This window comes from Gekko japonicus, unplaced genomic scaffold (genome assembly GCF_001447785.1).
Source record: "Gekko japonicus isolate JY-2015 unplaced genomic scaffold, Gekko_japonicus_V1.1 scaffold38, whole genome shotgun sequence".
NCBI classification, from domain to species: Eukaryota; Metazoa; Chordata; class Lepidosauria; order Squamata; family Gekkonidae; genus Gekko; species Gekko japonicus.
In genome coordinates this window covers 1895917-1913766 of record NW_015170276.1, presented here as the reverse complement: position 1 = coordinate 1913766, position 17850 = coordinate 1895917, and the positions used below count along the sequence as shown (strand labels likewise).

At 39.1% G+C, this 17850-nt stretch overlaps 1 protein-coding gene across 1 annotated transcript in view; it reads right to left on the bottom strand.

Moving 5' to 3' along the window:
• The window catches only part of EPHA4 (EPH receptor A4), a 199234-nt gene that overhangs the window by 11997 nt on the left and 169387 nt on the right, over positions 1 to 17850 (bottom strand). The window contains exons 12-15 of the mRNA XM_015417638.1: positions 10885 to 10946; positions 9793 to 10002; positions 3894 to 4043; positions 542 to 735 (exon numbers count right to left, since the gene is read on the bottom strand). Of these exons, the coding sequence (XP_015273124.1) occupies positions 542 to 735; positions 3894 to 4043; positions 9793 to 10002; positions 10885 to 10946 (616 nt within the window). The remainder of the gene's footprint in view (positions 1 to 541; positions 736 to 3893; positions 4044 to 9792; positions 10003 to 10884; positions 10947 to 17850) is intronic.

Here is a 17850-nt window from a genome sequence, read left to right as displayed (position 1 = left end):
ATAAAAAAACTCCCCTTAGGGGGATTATATATATATTGGATATATATATAGTTTCTTTATTTCTAAAAATGCTCTCTTTAATTGTTTTGAATTAAAGCAACATAGGATTTCCATATGACCTTAAAAATGCTAAGTAAGTGTAATGTTAAGAGGAGGATAAATCTTTTTTTAAATACACATAACTCTTGATTTCCCTCTATTCCAGATTTTTAAAAAGTATCTTCAACATTTGCAGAACTGTCTATAAATGTTATTAAAATGACCATGTTATAAAAACATTCAGTATGCTTATTTAAATATTGTGTTCATAATCCAACAAGGTTCTTGTGCTCAATGGAATGATAGTCTAACTCCAATGGAAAAAAGTATTCTGCAGTCTTTCCCCCAGGAGGAATTAAAAAAAAAGGGGGGGTAGCTTGAATAATCTAGCCAGGCCTATGAAACAGTCTTCCGTTTCAGCACTGAAGTTTGGGTGAGTTACAGCTGCCTGTCACCACTTATCTATTTCCTCATCCATCACCATTAAGGAAGCACAGCTGACCTGGAGCTCTCTGAGCCTGTCCTCTTCAAGCTGTTGGGGTTGCGGATGAGTTTGTCTAGCATGTTGACAATCTGTCCAAATTTAGGCCTGTCACTGCGTTCCTTCTGCCAGCAGTCCAGCATCAGTTGATGGAGAGCGATGGGGCAGTCCATTGGGGGCGGCAGCCGATACCCTTCTTCGATGGCTTTGATAACCTAACAAAAAAAGCCAGATTTTAGGAGACCTGGATAACATAATAAAGCACAGGTTGGTTCATAAAACAGGATATCCCCTGACTGAGCCCAAGTATGGGAAGAACAGAACTGCCCACTTAAAGATAAACACTTAAAAATTAAACACATACTTCAACTTTTGTTGTGTTTTTCAATAGTTATTGCTTTGTTTTGAGGTCTGTGATTAAAAATTTAATTAATTTATGTTTTTAAAAATTACATCTTGCACTCCCCAGAATCTGCCACAATTTCTTTTCAATAGAAGATTCGGTCGTTTTAAAAGTATAGATGGCCTATATTGCAATATATCCTTATAAGTTGATTTTAAACTTATGATAAATGTGTAAGCTACTTCTCTGACACTTGCCTTCTAAATACACCTGCACATTTAGATGGCACAGCGAACAACCATCTAAATCGATATTAGTGCAGGAAACATGTTTTAAGACTTTAATCTGGAAAACTGTGGTTTCACTGTTGCCAGTTTGCAACACTGGATCATACTTTGTTGATCTACTACTTGTTGGGCATTTGGGATGGAAGTGAAACCAAAATAAGATTTCTTGTGTCTTTTAGTTTTCCCCAAGAATCCCCAAATGTATTCCAAGGACTAGGCTATTTTCTTGTTTCCTGTGTAATGGTTAGGCTTGTCTACCACTGTAACACCTGGTCTTAGTTGCTCTTCCCCAAATCTGCCTGTCTTTTGTGAAATGTAAAAAGGGAAATTAACTTGGGCTGCTCTGTACCCATAATGACAAGCTACAAACAGACCTACTGTGCCATTTAAAGGTCTGTAATTATTAACAGTATCCAATGCAATCCCAAACTGATATAAAAGACACCACAAACCATTCCATACATATGGATCATTATCACATACTGCCTGTTTGGCAACCTTACACAGAATGAGCTCATGCATAATCAAGATCTAGTTCCTGACAGCCGGGTACCCAGTTCACAACCCTTCACCCCATCACAGTTGGCACTAATGCACAGTCCTGTTGGTAGTCTTTACAGAAGGAACAAAGATTAATTGGCCACACACATTGATTCACACAACCATAGAACTGGTTTCACAAGAAGAGTGTTGAAGACACAATGGCAAGCAATGTGGATTCATACTTCCACTGCTATTGGCAGTTCAGTAAATAGAGAGAAGTGTTGTCTCCAAGGCTACCAACCCTCCCATTTGCAGCCACAAAATTAATAACTTTCCAAGCCTTATTTGTATTCTAATTGCAAGGAGAAAGATGTATATTCCTCCTCCTCACAACCACATTGAAGTTTTTCTTTATCTATGTGACAATTTATGTGATGTGAGTTGCATAGCATCTGTTTTACCTCCACGGGTAAAAGGCGTCATAGCTACATCACTAGTCCAATTAATCTGTGTATTCTTCTTGATCTCTCTTGAGCTAGGGGCCATAAGGAACATCAGCAAACTTGCTTCCACATTGCTCTGAATTCCATTGAGTGGCTAATGAATGCTCATCTTGTTTCCGAAATACAACTGAATCTTTGCTTTCATGCTAATTATTGGTGACCTTTTATTTATACTGAGCTAGTTCACTGGTCCATCTAGCTTGACACTTTCTACTTGGCTGTGAGTGCTAAGTCTTTTTCAGCTTTGCTATTTAAGATCCTTTAACTGGAGATGCTGGTTGAACCTAGGACCGTATGTATGCAAAGCACGTGTTCTAACAGTGAACTAAGGGCCATGCACACACAGACCCCTTCAATGTCAACTACACACAGAAATTCTTGGAAGCTTTTCATATAGATTAGAAGGTGGGTGACTTCTAGAATATTACTCAACTTCCTAACTTTGACTAAAATGCTCTGTTTTTCATGACTCATGATCCAGTAAATATTAATCAGCATACAAAACTTTCTAGTAAATATTATATATTATTTTTAAAATGTTCTGTACATTCTCTTTGCCTTCTTCATCTTCAGTACTAGGGGTTTTATTAACTCCCTTCTGGGATGGACTGAAGTAGTCCAGATGGTAAAGTTAAAGGGACTTGCATAATTTACAAGCTGGTTTTTTTACATCCCCCAAGGATACATGTTCTATTGTTATTATCACCAAAGCTTTTCACACAATAATTATCCTGTATATTCTACATAAAATTATGGGCTTGTTCTTCAAAGAAAATTATCAGTTCAAAAATATGAAATCGTACCACACCAGGGTTTGGAATATTTACCCTTAAGAGGAAAGCAAGTTTTACTGATGTATTCTTGATGGAGTCTCAGGTGAGAAATTGTGGAACTGAATCAATGTTACCAATTTTCTTTTCCCATTAGAATGTCTGGAGTGCTTTGAAAATGTAAAAAGTGTTTCACTATTCCGAAATGCCACTTAAAAGCTATGTAACTCCTTTCTACCTCATTACATGGCATCATGCAAAAAAAGAAAGAAAGAAAGAAAGAAAGAAAGAAAAAAGAAAAGAAAAAAGAAAAGAAAAAAGAAAAGAAAAAAGAAAAGAAAAAAGAAAAGAAAAACTGAATCTATATCTAGAAAAGACAGAGCACTTTCACACATACTGAATAATGCACTTTCTTCTCTCTTTTTAAAGTCCCCCCCCCGTGTCTGTGTGACTTCTGGCAACCCCTCCTGGGGCCTGGACATTTTCAGAGAGGTGGCTTGATTGCCTGCCTCTGTCTCCCAAGCCCTGGTATTCCTTGTAGGTCTCCCTTCCAAGTACTTGCCAGGGACAGCCCTGCTTAGCTTCCGAGATCTGATGAGACGGGGCTTGCCTGGGCTTTCCAGGTCAGGGCTGAATAATGCACTTTCAATCCACTTTCAATGCACTTTGCAACTGGATTTTACTGTGTGAAATGGCAAAATTCACTTGCAAACAATCGCTAAAGTGCATTGGAAGTCAATTGAATGTGCATTATTCAGCATGTGTGAAAGTGCCAACAGTTTCTACATCATGCAAGGGATTGTTCCCATGGAACTGACTCCCTCCCACTGTGATCAATGCTGGCCATATCATTTCATCATTTGTATGGGACTATTTCCTGCCTGGAAATACATCATGGGCAAGTGGCTTCTATGCAGCTGGAAAGGCTACAGTGAAATAACTAGGGATAATGATGACAGCATTCACATGATTGTGAAGAACACTCACATCTTGATTGGACATATCCCAATAAGGTCTCTCTCCATAGGACATCACTTCCCACATGACAATTCCATAACTCCAGACATCGCTGGCTGATGTAAATTTACGATAGGCAATTGCTTCTGGTGCAGTCCACCTGATGGGAATCTTCCCACCCTGCAGATGAAATAACAAAAGGCACTTATATATATACATATACCAGTAAATATATTAAGGTTATGCAACACAATTCATTATTTATTTGAAGTTCACAAGGCAGTGCTCTTGAGAATGCCAAAATTATTTTTAATAGGCAACCATTTTCTTTAGTCCATAAATAGAATTCAGCAACGCAAAAATTCAGCTTCAAAAACAAAACCAAATTCCTTGTCCTTGTGATTGCAACATCATGTCTGAAAGTATGTGGTAAATATAAATAGTGGGGGGGTTGGTAGAGGTGGAACTGGGACTTCAAAGTCCTATATAGATCTTAGTGTCTCACCATGAAAGGCAAAATAAGGGATGCAGAATATGTAATTAAGCAAGAACGTGTTATTGTTGATTGCACAATTTATTCCAGATTACAGAATTCAGCTCTGTGAACACAGAATTTGGGTTATCCTGGCATTGGATTTATTTATTTTAGTGTAGAGAACACACAAGCCTGGCCATATGCTATAGATATGGAAGGGAATGTCATCCATCTGTTTTCTTTAGTCACAGAGATGCAAACGAGGAAATTGTTCAGTGTATTTTTATCAATTCAAAACCAGGTCTCCGCTTAAGGCTACGGTAATTTAGCTAGGAGTTTATCAAGTACAGATCACAGGATTATCACAGCAAACTTAACATTTACAGACCTGCTACTAATGCAAGGACTTTTTAACAATAATCTTTCTTGTCTGCTGCCAGACTTGTTTGTCTTGTTCAAAATAGATACACTGGTCTGAGGTCCACATTCATCAAAGGATACTGATATTGGTCCATAGTCTACAATAGGAAAACAGGCTCACTTGTTATATAACTAAAATGTTTGGAAGCAGGACTGGAAAAGCATGGTTCCATAACACCAAGTCAAATCACTAAATACAAATGCCATCCCAATCATCTGTTTTTGCTTCTCTGGGAAGAAAAGCCACCAGAAATTTCCCCATTTAGTTATGCTAATACACGAGGTGTTTTAAATTGAGATTTAACTTTATGCAGCTCCATCTGCGGAAAGTCTTCAAGGAAAACAAAGTTATGTAGTTTGTTCAAATAAACTGCTGTAATGTTTTCTTCTCTTGTGGTTTCAGCAACGAACTCGGCACACCAAAGTATCTGAGCTGTGCCTGCCGTTTCCCCTTTTCTATGCCTGCTTTGGCTTCAGTATGGCACTTGGTAAAGGTCTGTAAAGTTTGTATTAGTCTCCATCAATGCCACTATCACTAGTTATATTTTATGTAAATTCTAGCCTGATTTTAGGGTGAAAGATAGTTCTTGATCCTTAATAAATATGGTAGTCTGACAGGTTTTACAAGAGGAGAACCTGGTCATCTTTCCTACAGTCTCCACTTTCCCTGCTTCCATCCCCCTTGCACTGCTCCCTTTCTCACTTTCCCCCCATAGGTCCTGCTGACATCCCCTGTGTCTTTTCTCCTCTTCCTCCGGCATATTCTGTGGCTTCTTTCTCTGTTTCCTTCCCTCCTCCATCCCCCTTTGTCTGTTTTGCTTTCCTCTCTCCCTCTACTCCCAGTCTTTCTTTTTGTCCTTCCTGCCTGACCCCTCTTTCTTTGCCCCCACCCTGGTTCACTTTGAGTTTAATAACAATGATGTTGGTAATGTTTCAGAGTATAGCTGTGCTAGTCTGCAGTAGAACAGCTAGATTCTAGTCCAGTGGCTACCTTAGAGAACAACAAGATTTTGGGGGAATGAGCTTTTGAGTGTCAAAGCTCCCTTGATCAGATACTCCAATGAAGGGAACTTTGACTCTTAAAGCTCATAGCCTCTAAATGTTGTTGTTCTCTAAGAGGCTACTGGACTCAGATCTAGCTGTTGGTAATGTTGTCTGCAAGTGCAAAGGCAGTCCAATATGGCTGCTGAAATTGTGTGAAATGTTTGGATTTGCACTCTGGAGCAAAGTTCAGAATTAGATATATGACATCTTTAACAAATTTTAACAAGTTTTTAACAAATGCTCTTGAGTAAATTTAGCAGTCATGGGAAAAAGGAGAACAGACCTATTATGGATTAGTAGCTGGTTAAAGATGAGGATGGGAGCGGTTAGAAATTAATGGTCCATTTTCACAAAGGAGAGTAGTACATAGTGGGATCGGCATTATTACCAATATTATTTAACATTCAGAGCGAGCGATGAGGAAGCCAAACAATAAGAAATTATTGACAGGAAGATCCTACGGGAATCGGGAAGACTTCCAAAAAGTTTTCTTCAAATTGGGAGAAGAGGATATTAAACTAGAAAATGGTATTCAGGGTAACTGATGCCCTGTGGGGGAGGAGCGGGATAGGAACTTCACATTTTTATGGACGGGTACTGAACTTTCTGTCAATTCACAGGAAAGAACTGTCCAAGTGAGTAACATGATGAAAACACCAACTAGTACATGCTTGCAGCATCAGGGCAAATTTCATTCAGGTGATAAACAGGAAATGGTTAAAAATATAACTGCCAGCTTCACAGAGCTTTTATATATAACCTGGCTGCCTATCTTAAAAGGGTATCATAGAACTGACCAAGGTGAAAAAAAGGGTAACCAAAAAAATAAAGGAATGATGTACCTTCCCTATCAATCAGGAAAGGTTAAAGTAATTGGAGCTTGGGATTTTTTTTTCAGGTGAGGCACTGGAGAGGCTTATAAAATTATGAAAGGAGTAAAGGAAGCACATAGAACAAATGTTTTGCCCTCTCTTACAAGACTAGATTGTGGGGACACTGACTGACAGCAGCTGGACAGACAAAGAAAGTTCTTTGCACAGCACATGATTTGTTTATAGAATTTGTGGCCACGTGATGAAGAAACAGCCACTGACTTATATACTTTTGAAGTGGCCTTAGATACAGTCATGAAAGATAGACCTATCACCAGCTGTTAACCATGAGGCCTGAACTGAAACCCTAGGTTCAGAGATAATGAATCATCATATGGCAGTTGCTAAGAAGCAGAGTGTGGAGCAGGCCTTTGCATTCTGCTCACAGGCTTTCTGGAAGAATCAGGTAAGCAACACTTGTAAACAAAATGCTGACCTAGCTAGACCTGTGATTTGATTTTTACTTATATATTTAAACATTTAGATCTTGCCTTGCAGTATGTTTGAGGTGGCTAGCACCATTAAAAATGTGGGTATAATAAAATGAACTGTTAAAATTACACAAATGTAACCACTAGGTTCTACCAACTTTTAGATGGCATTCTCTTGTTGACACTACGTCAACAAGAGAATGCCATCTAAAAAACAATGGTTTTAGGTTGGGTTTTTTTTACCGTCACAGTTGACTTATGGTGACCCTGTAGGGTTTTCAAGGCAAGAGAGGTTCAGAGATGGTTTCCTTTGCCTCCCTTCACACCACGACCCTGATATTCCTTGGAAGTTTTCCATCCAAATACTAGCCAGGATTGACCCTACTTAGCTTCTGAGATCTGACAAAATTGGGCTAGCCTGGGCTGTCCAGGTCTGGGGCAACTGCCTTATACTAACTTCCAAAACTGCTGTAGAGAAGCTGCTCTCTGGATTGCCTCAGGAAGCTTATTCCAGAATACTGGAAACATAACAGATAAAGCTCACTGTCTAGTTGCACATGGAGAACTGAGGGTCAGCTGGTAGAAGCTGTTTTGAAGACTCAATAGGACTTTTCTGCACCATGCAAAACAAGATCATGCAGACTGCATGTGACAAATCTGCATGTGACCTTGTTTGATCCTTGGTTTTCCAGCTTAACCTAAGCTCACTGGAGTTTGGGAAGCCAAGTAGGGTTGGCCACACTTAGTACTTAAATGGTAGACTACCAAGGAAGACTGGGGTAGCTACACAGATGAAAGCAATGACAAGCCATCTCTGCTCCTCTCTTGTCTGGAACACCCTGGGACTGGGGTTGCCATTAGTCAGTTGCAACTCGATCGGCATGCTATTCTTCTTTCCTGCAGCAGCTCCTACTGTTGAAACAATAAAGTCCTTTTTAAATAATCTGGCAGAATGATGGTGGTTCAAAAGTGGATTGGCACTTCGATGCTGGTAGCTTCTGTGAGAAAATACTGAGAAAGCCTTTGGTACACAAGCATATTAGTTGCATACATAATGTCAGTGCCCCTGAATGATGGTCCAATGTACAGCCTCCTTCATTTAGTAGGACAATGAGTTAATTTTCTTTCAACTCACACAATGCTTATTTTTGACATGGCTTATAATAGAGTTTTTAATTGTATCTGCTGGATGTTTAAGAATGATCATAATTTGAAATTCCTTGTGGTTACTCGACTCGAACTGTGGAATTCATCCAAATTGTCCTGAATACCAATAAAAAAACAAGACAATACACTGTGATGCAAATTATAGATATTCACTGCAGTTCCGTTGGAAGGGAAAACACTTTACTATATTTTCACTCACAAAATTGAAAGGAAGCCCTTTCAATGGTTTACCTCCTGCTCCTATGTTTGAACACAGCTCTCTAGAAATCTGTCTTGGCTCAAAACCACACTGCCCTTGTTAGTGAGAAATTGCAGGGCTGGACAGCATTAAATACCTCACAAGGCAAACTCCATTCTCCCCTCTCCTTCCTAGTTTAATGAAGTGCATGTTCATTACAGGAGAAATGTGAGAATTGAATGGCACTAACTGGAGTTTTGCTAACAATCTCTGTATCGAGAGAACAGATGGAGAATGGCAGGCATTTAAAAGGAAAACATCGAACCCAACTTACAAATCTACATTATAAACCTTGTACCTTCTTTTTTCCCTGATGTGTATAAACTTCAAGGCTGTTTGTGATAATCAGGGTATTGCTTTACAAGCTGCAGTGTTTGCTTCATTAGACTTTACATGCAGATGACTAAAACCCATCTAGCAGAGTCAGGAAAACAATGCCTATAAATTTCTATTGTTCTTCATATTTTGGCACTGGCTCCAAATAGAATCACATGCAAGTACATGCCATTAATATAAGTTCACAGCTTTTGAACATAGTACATGGTAATGTGACTGTCCATAAGAAATAATGAGATTTGTAACCTATTAGACACACTTGCCAAATCTGAGGGGAAAATCAGTTTTTTCATTCAGAAAGAGGATCTCAGCAACAGCCTGATTATAGCTTCCCCAATAACAATAGATTTATTTATATGCATTCCTTCCAATAGATGAAAATCTTTGTCAGTATTAGTAAATACACATTTTTGTAGAAGCACAAAGCTTCTATGTGATAAGTTTGAAATTCTGACCGTAATTTCTCTAATAATGTTACTAATGTCGGTAGGTTGAACACATTACTACATGCGAGACTGGTAAGATTTTCTCCAAGTCAAATTAACAGAAAACTTTTTAATCCCCCTTCCCCCAGCCAAGAGATTTAAAAATATATTCCCAGCTATATGGGAGAACCATACAACTAGAGGAAAATGTGGAGAATCTGCACGTAGACTCAGGGTCACAACCACTGTATCAAAGCAGGCTGCTGTACGTCCATAGATGTCAGATGTACAAAACAAAACTGTGAATACCACAACCTTGTTTAACTGAAAGGTCTAGGACACATGTAAAAGGAACCAGGTAATCAGAAGATCAAAAAAAAAAAAAATCTAGGGTTTCAAGTGCATGAAGAACAGATCAGCTGTTTCAAATAGACAAAGCTGATGTAATGCCAGAATCGGTGTAGTGAATGGTTTTCTGGCATGTGCATGGCAAAATGAAGGGGGAGGAAGTCCCGCCTTACCCTAGTAGTATAGGCAGCTTCAGGGTCATCTTCAAGAACTCGAGACATGCCAAAGTCCGAAACTTTGCACACCAAATTGCTGTTGACTAGTATGTTTCGAGCAGCAAGATCTCGATGCACGTAGCTCATGTCAGACAAGTACTTCATTCCAGAGCCAATACCCCGAAGCATCCCTACTAACTGGATTACAGTAAATCTGCCATCATTCTTCTGCAAAGAAAATAAAAATAAATTCACATTGAAAATTCACAAAGAACAGTTACCTAGGTATCATAATTAAAAGTTCCTCAATGTCATTTTTGACTTGGCCTTCCCTTCTAAACTTATGCTACCTTCTGGAGACCCACAATCTGACACCTGTTCCACAGATAAATGTTATTAGCTCAGTGGCCTTAAAAGAGGAATACAGAATGGTGTATTTGATCCTCTGTTAGAGAAACACACTGGAAAACATAGGAAGAAATCAGCATCTCTGTTTGGATATCCTTATTCCCAATTTACATTGCGACTGGGGACAAGAAGGGTTCAGTTCCTTCCAAAACAAAATCCAATGTGGCTCAGTTAGGGTCTACTGCCAGGGGGAGTGTAATTTACCTAGTGGCAGGTATGGGGGGAAGACTCCACCTGACTCAGAATCCTAAATTCCACAGTGCCCCCCCCCACAAGCTACCCATGTGTTCCCCATGTTTTAGTATCATAGTTTAGTATTATGATTTGATCTTGTTAAAAAATGCTGCCATATTCTCTTTTTTCTATCTAGACATATAATTCATTGGCAAAGTACAGTCCAGTGGTTTTTGTACTAGCTTCCTGGGATGTGTGGAATGTTCCAGTTTTAATTAACCCACAGCAATGTGAGACTTTTAATGAGCATTTTAATAAAACCTACTCCTGTTAAACACAGATTATTTAAAGCTTATTAGTGTATGCTTCACCTCTATGGTACCTCACTACTCCTCCCACCTGCTGAAGTAGAAAAACTGACAAGTAAGCATCTCTGGAGCATAATTTTGCATCATCTTCCACCCACAATTAGAAAAGGCATACATTAAAAAAATCACAGTGTCAATTCATCCTATCACAGTTACCTACCCTGAGAAAAGCATCCAAAGAACCGTTCTCCATGTATTCAGTTATGATCATAACTGGTTTGCCTAGGCAAAAGAAAACACAGTACATTGATGAATAGCCAGTGGGAAATGAAGAGGAGAGATAGTTTTCATCACCTAATTTAATTCCAAAAGCACCTAGTTTGTTCCTCAGCTACAGTGAGCCAGAAAAGAGGTAACACAAAACTGAAGCATTCAAGAGCTCCATCCAGAAGATTAACACTTTGGCTAACTCAATGACAAGGTCTTTAACTACAGTACATACCAGAGTCTCTAGAGAATATAAGGATCCATAATTGCTCACTAAAGAAGAAATGGTGATACAGTAATAGACCGAAATACGCCTATTTGCACTTGAAGTAATGTAAAGATAATTGCATCGTTTGCTAGGGAATTTGTATGACTGTGTTTGAGAAATAAAACTTGTGGTTTGAGGAATACAGACAGTAGTGGTAAGCAGATTCAGATGTTGCATAAATAGCAATCTCCTTCCTACTTACTTAATTCAGAACCTTTATTTGGCATCACAATTTATTTACAAACATGCTCTCTCCATTTGTTTCACACTGAAGCAGATGAGGTCAAATTAGTCAATGAACTCTGATGCAGATGGGGTCAAATTGAACAGCAATGCCCAGTTCCACAAATGCAATACAGAAAGCTAATGACACAAATCTGAACATTAACCTTGAGTAGCTCACAGATGATACTATTCTGTTAGTATTGATTCCCATTCCTACAGTACATTAAATCCATTATTAAGTATCATCCTTTGATACATTCATCAATAGTGGCTGTCCACATCTTATGATGTGCCCTGAGGAATTCTGTCTATATAGCTCCTATTTACCTTCAACATTAGATGCTTTTGGAGGTTTCAGGAGCTACTGGGGGAAGGGGCAGGTGTAGCTCATAGGATCACAACACCAACATTTATTGAGACATGATCTTCCATGGACTAGAGTGGATTATAATCCACAAATGTTTATGCCACAACAAATACACTATTTTTGGACTACTTTTTCTAAACATGTGAGTTGCCAAGTCCACCCTGCCTCCAGTTTGTTTGTCTGTAGTCACTTTGACGTGTAACTAACCCAACTATCTTGCCAAATTCAGAACAGTCTGGCCAGCTCTTGTGCAAATGCTGCTGAGAAGATTGTATGGATCTTAGAGAGAAGGTGTTTGTCTACAAAGAAAGCAAGATTGGTCAGGAAAATAGTCAGCAACAGCGAACCACTTTATATGACTGAATTTAAATAAGGAAATGCATTGGACAACTGACTTGGCCATAGAAAGAAGTAGTCTTGGTACAAAACAAAAGTCCAGAAATCAATGACTCAACTAGATGCAGCTGGCTTTAGTTGGACACAATATTATGTAGTTTTGCCTTAGTCTTGCATAGCAAAATGTATCTCTGATCATTTCTCTACTTCCTGCTCTTCTTATTGAAAACGCTTCTGCCTTGAAAATCCCTACTAGACACACCTTTCAACCTGCTTCAAGCCTTCCTTCTTCCTCTTATCCAAGCCATTCTAAAGGTTTGTTCTTACTTCATCTTGCCCCTTTCTGCTTCTTTTGCTGGATAGATAAATCAAACCTCTTTCTAGTCTCTGTTTTCTATAACAAGAATTGCTTTTCAGGCTTCCAACGTGCTCATTATCAACTGTGTTTGCTGCATCCTGATTTACTTGGCAAATCCAGTCTTGTGTACTAATTTGCTCAGCAAACCTGATCTCTTCTGAATCTCACATGTTGTATGTCCTGGATCTCCTGTGGATTATTGCCTGAATTGCACACAAGACTCCACAGTTTAGAGGGAGCATTGAACTGAACTCGCCAGACCAGCTCTGTTCAGGTGGGGCCCTTTCGGTTTGTTCAGTTCGAGAGCCACCCCAAACTGTACCATTTTTTTTTAGTTTGTGGCCATCCCTATACTAGAAAGAGATAGGTTAAAATCTATTTGTTGCCAGTTCTCTTCTGTCCTCCCTCTAACCTTCTGGTCTCTGAAGTTTACATTGCACAATGTTTTGAGTGGACCTTGGGACTGTGTACAAATATTTGTGGGCTTTTTAGTATTTGATCCTGTATTTTTCTTGCTTGTATTCCTCTCAATTAGTTTTCTCTGATTATTCTCCTAAATCCCCACTGCTGTTTTCTTTCCATACGTGCCTCACAGCACCATCCTCTCTCTCTCTCTCTCTCTCTCTGTGTAATAGTGACCCCACAGGGAATTCAAGGCAAGTGATTAAAGAAGTAGTAGTTGGTCATTACCTCCCTCTGAAAATTATTATTTGGTGGTCTCCCATCCGTGAACTGACCCTGCTTAGCTTTGGAGATCTGACAAGATTCGGCTATGGTATACCATTCCAGATCCCCATTTATGTTAAAACCAAAACCTGTAACTCCTTTAGAATAGGGGTGGCAGAAGAGAGCTTCTTTCTCTCACAGTTGGGCTCCCTATGATGAATTTGGACCCAAGTAGAAAGTGGGTCTCATTCACACAATATATGTCTTCCCAAGCATAAAGAGTAACAGTACTACCAATGACCCATGGTTCTCAAAGGCTATCAGACTCTATAAGCAGGGACAATGTTAACGGGTGAAGCAACTATTTTTAATGTGATGTGAATGGATTCCAAATTGCACTCTGCCAATGAATATGGGGGAAAACCTGTTTTGGTACAGAATCCTCTTCTTTGCTGACAGGACTGCGGTTTAACTGAAAAATTTCCCACCTTAATAAAACAGTCCCCTAGTAAGATCTGCTCAAACATTTGGCTAAGAAAACTGAGCATCAGTGAAATATTTTCACACTGAAAAGCTCCTATAATTGTTTCTACATTTGCACATTTTTCACTCAGCAGGTTGCCTCCACTTGCAATTCAACTATGGGCTCCTATTTCAGAAGTAACCTTTTCTGATTAGAAAACAATATGTTAAAGAATGTTAATAGCCTGTAAACGCTGCACCCTTCAGTTTTTTTTAGGGATCCTGGCTTCAGGCCAGCCCCTGAAGGACATATTCTGTTCCTGGTTCCCTCAGCACTTCAGCCACTGCCAGAATTTCCACTGTCTTGATATTACTCACCATGTGTGCATGCCAGCCAGTCTCTATGTGAAATGGAAATCAGAGAGCTGTAACCTTACCTATCATATTTGCATGAATAAAGGTGAAGTGTGTGTGTATGTGTGTGGGTGCACAAAAATAAAACCCAGCTGCATCAACATAAGCTCAGAAATTCTGGCTGAGAATTTAAATCCTTAAAGGCAAAGCTGAAGAAAGCCATCTTCTTGATATATGGGCACAACCCCTTCCAGTATTCATGAGAATGAAACCTACTCAGGTGCAATCTGCATATTTCCCCATTTCATTTACTCTTTTGCAACTGTCACTAAAGTCACTTGACAGAACAAATATTTCTAAATGGGTTTTAATTAACCTTCTGCAATCAAATGGTACTTTGTCTACTTAAAGAAAAAGGAGACACTCTTCATTTGAATATATTAATGCATAACTTCATTATCCATAATGCCTAGGCCAAGTAATGTTGAAATTGGTCTAGAGAAACAGAACAGAGATAAAGGAGCGCCTTATTCTATTGGATTTCTGCACTCAATACATGATGGGATCCATGTTATGCTTATGAGTCTGGATGGACACAGGGCTTGATGCATTCTGATTTCATCACGTTTTTTAACAAGCAGGAAATATCATTCTTCCTGAAAATGTTATACATTCAACTCAGTGATGGCTATATCTCGTGTGGATGCTACCATGGATGCTACCATGCTGTGGACTATAAAAAATGACCACATAATGAGAAAATATGGCTTGGATTCCACAGAGGATTTTGGCCAATTCCCCCCTCCTACAGCAAACCCTCCTCTCCCTTCAGTGCTATTTCCACAATTTATTCTGAGTTGTAATTTCCTGCACATTTAAGTGCATCCATTCATCACCAACACTCAAGTAAACCTACAGGAAGAATTGAGATGAATGTTTGCTTAAGTAACCCTGTTTACCAAATGGTGACAGTTTGGAGGTGCCTACGCTAGTCTGTAGCAAACTACAGGGAGCCAGGCAACAAAACACATTTGGTTTGGCCTCCCACCTTCTGGTGTGAATTTTAAATCATTTTAATGCAGTGACAAGTACATTATGCAAATACTATCTAGTCATTTATAACTGTTACAGCTGGAACAGCTTGGGGGTTAAAAAGCCTCAGGGGGATTTCAATACAAAGATTCCCTTGTTGATTCTCTGTTTTACTAAGGTGGTATGAAAATCACCATCTATGGCAAACACATTGCTATCTAAACACAAACAACTTTTTGCAGGGAATAAACCTGTGAAATCCCATATGATAACTGAGGAACCATGGGACTCATGGAGGAGATCACTGTATGTTGCAGACAATAAAAAATACAAAGGAATTCAACAGCTTTTTTTTAACTGGTAAAATTTGTAAATTTGAAACGTAGTCAAGATGTTACTCTTACATTTGGATCTGAAGCATCAGAGAGTGGGAAACTTCTGTATAAAGAAATACAGAATTTCAGAAAAAGTTGGCACTCAAGTACCTTTAACTTCATCCATGGTTTTAATAATGTACGTATGTGTGTGTTAATGCATGCGTGCAAAGTGGGGAATTAACTGCCTATTAACCTTAATATTTACTCCCTAGCAGTGAACACATCACACAAAAATCAGGTAGTATAGTATAGTGGTCAAGAAAATGAGAAAAATATATTTGGAGGGGGAGAAAAAGAATGAGAGAAGAATCAGGAAGTTTCTGGCTTGAAATTTCCCTTTCCCATGAAATCACTAGGTGTGGCCTTAGGCAAGCCATTCTATCTCAGTTTCAGTTAGTTCCATCAATGACAAGATATTTTTAATTACATCGACATAGTATACAAGACTGTTGTAAAGACTGCAAGAAGAAAATGCTTTGACCATTTATGTCTTTATATAACTGCTTAATCACTTATACCTAACAGTGAACAGGCTGGCCTCTGAAGAGATTGCCAAAGGGGCAACACCAGGATACCCACATAAAAGGGGACTCACCGCATAATCCGAAAGATGCAGTTTATAGATTTACCAAAGGGGAAAAATAGCCTGATGATGACTGAAAACACTACAGAAAAATCCGAATACCGACAGCAAAGGGATGTCAATCAAAGGGAAAAGGGTGTGTGTGTGTGTGTGTGTGTGTGTGTGCAGAAATCAGACTGCTCCAGTCCCTTAGGGACTGCTGCAGAGGAGCTGGAGTACCAAACTGTCCACGTTTCCTATGATGTCTTTTCTCCCCCTACCCCTTGATGCAATAATCAGAAAGATAATATAGTAATAACAATTCTGAGTGATTTTTGTGGAATTTTTAATTTACAATTCCATCATCAACTCCTTGGGCAATGTGCGGGGTAAAAATGGGGGGGGCACTAAACTGAGGCCTTAGGAAGCTATTTGTCCAATGTATCCATGACTGAAGATCCACACCACAATTGCACCAAACTTCACATTATGTAATAAATCCCAAATACAATTACCAAATTCCTTCCACATTTCCATATGCCTCCTCATAATAGGAGTGCTTGGCCTGTTCATAATCCAAATTTTAGAAATACTTTCAGTTTGTAAAGGTGACCCTAAAGAAGACAGCAGACTTCATAAACATGTATAGGCAATTTTGTGGTCTTGATTCCACTGCTCCAGGGTATGAATGAATGCTCTCCTGTTGGTATTTGTGCTGTGGTATAACTAATATGCTAAACAAATACACTATGGTAAAGTGGCCACCACCACCCCAACACATACATTGCAAGACATGATCATCCCATAATATATGGGATATCCCATAATATATCCCATAATATAAAAGAAGCAAGGAACAAGTGTGCACTAAAAGCGCCTGTACCGTAAATACTGGCATTACTTAGGAACATGAGCCAAGCCAAATATTTAAAAGGAAGTCACAACTCCCTAGGAGAAGTTAATCTCATTTAAAAATCTGACTCTGGTTATTAATAACCAAAATAACAGTGCAGTCCTACACCCTTCTATGTACATTAAAATCAATAGGCTTATATGGGTGTAACTCTATTTAGGATGGTAGTCTTAATTTAGACTGCAGTCTTGAGTTAATGGGTCTCACTTCTGGGAAACCAGATTGCACTGCTAGATTTTCATCCTACCTTTCAATTCAATATGAGCTGCAGCGTCAACCTCTACAGTATTAACTATGCACTAAACGTAGGAAAGTCTTTAGAAACTCAAAACACCAAACTCTAGAACACAAAAATCCACAAAATTTGGGGCAAGATTGCTAGCCACAACCATTTTTCCACATTCCAAAGGATCCCAACCCACATGTCCTAAAACATGCTTAGACTTGTGTTTATAGTAGTTTCCAAGTAAAAAAAATCCCTTACAGTAGCACCGTTACTGAAAATGGCTCTGTGTGGCATCTCATTGTGAAGCTTATTAATGCCCCCCCCCCCCACTTTCCTTAATGCTTGGGATGAATTTCTGTGTATCCATTTACTTACTCTGCAAATAAGTTTGCTGCTTAATCCCCCCCCCCCAAATCCTTATAACAAATTAAGCAAGATACATTACTTCAGTATCTAAAGACAGGGTTCAACAGTGTATATTTTCAGAAACTATATACAAACAAGTACTACTTATAATGTGTAAAAATATTGAAAAAAGTGTCAGTTGGTTAAAATATTTTTAGACAATCATCTCACTGTAATCCAGTAATCTATTTCTTGCAGTTTAGTAGTTTACACAATAAGCCATATCACCAGAGGTCATTTTGGGGGGGATTCCCCCGGGTGAGGTACGGGGGGCGGGGCACATGACAAAGCCCCGCCCCTGCTTCCGGCCGCCCCGCTTCTGGCCCTCATTCAGCCAGGAGGAGGCAGGAGAAGAGGGAGGGTAAGTT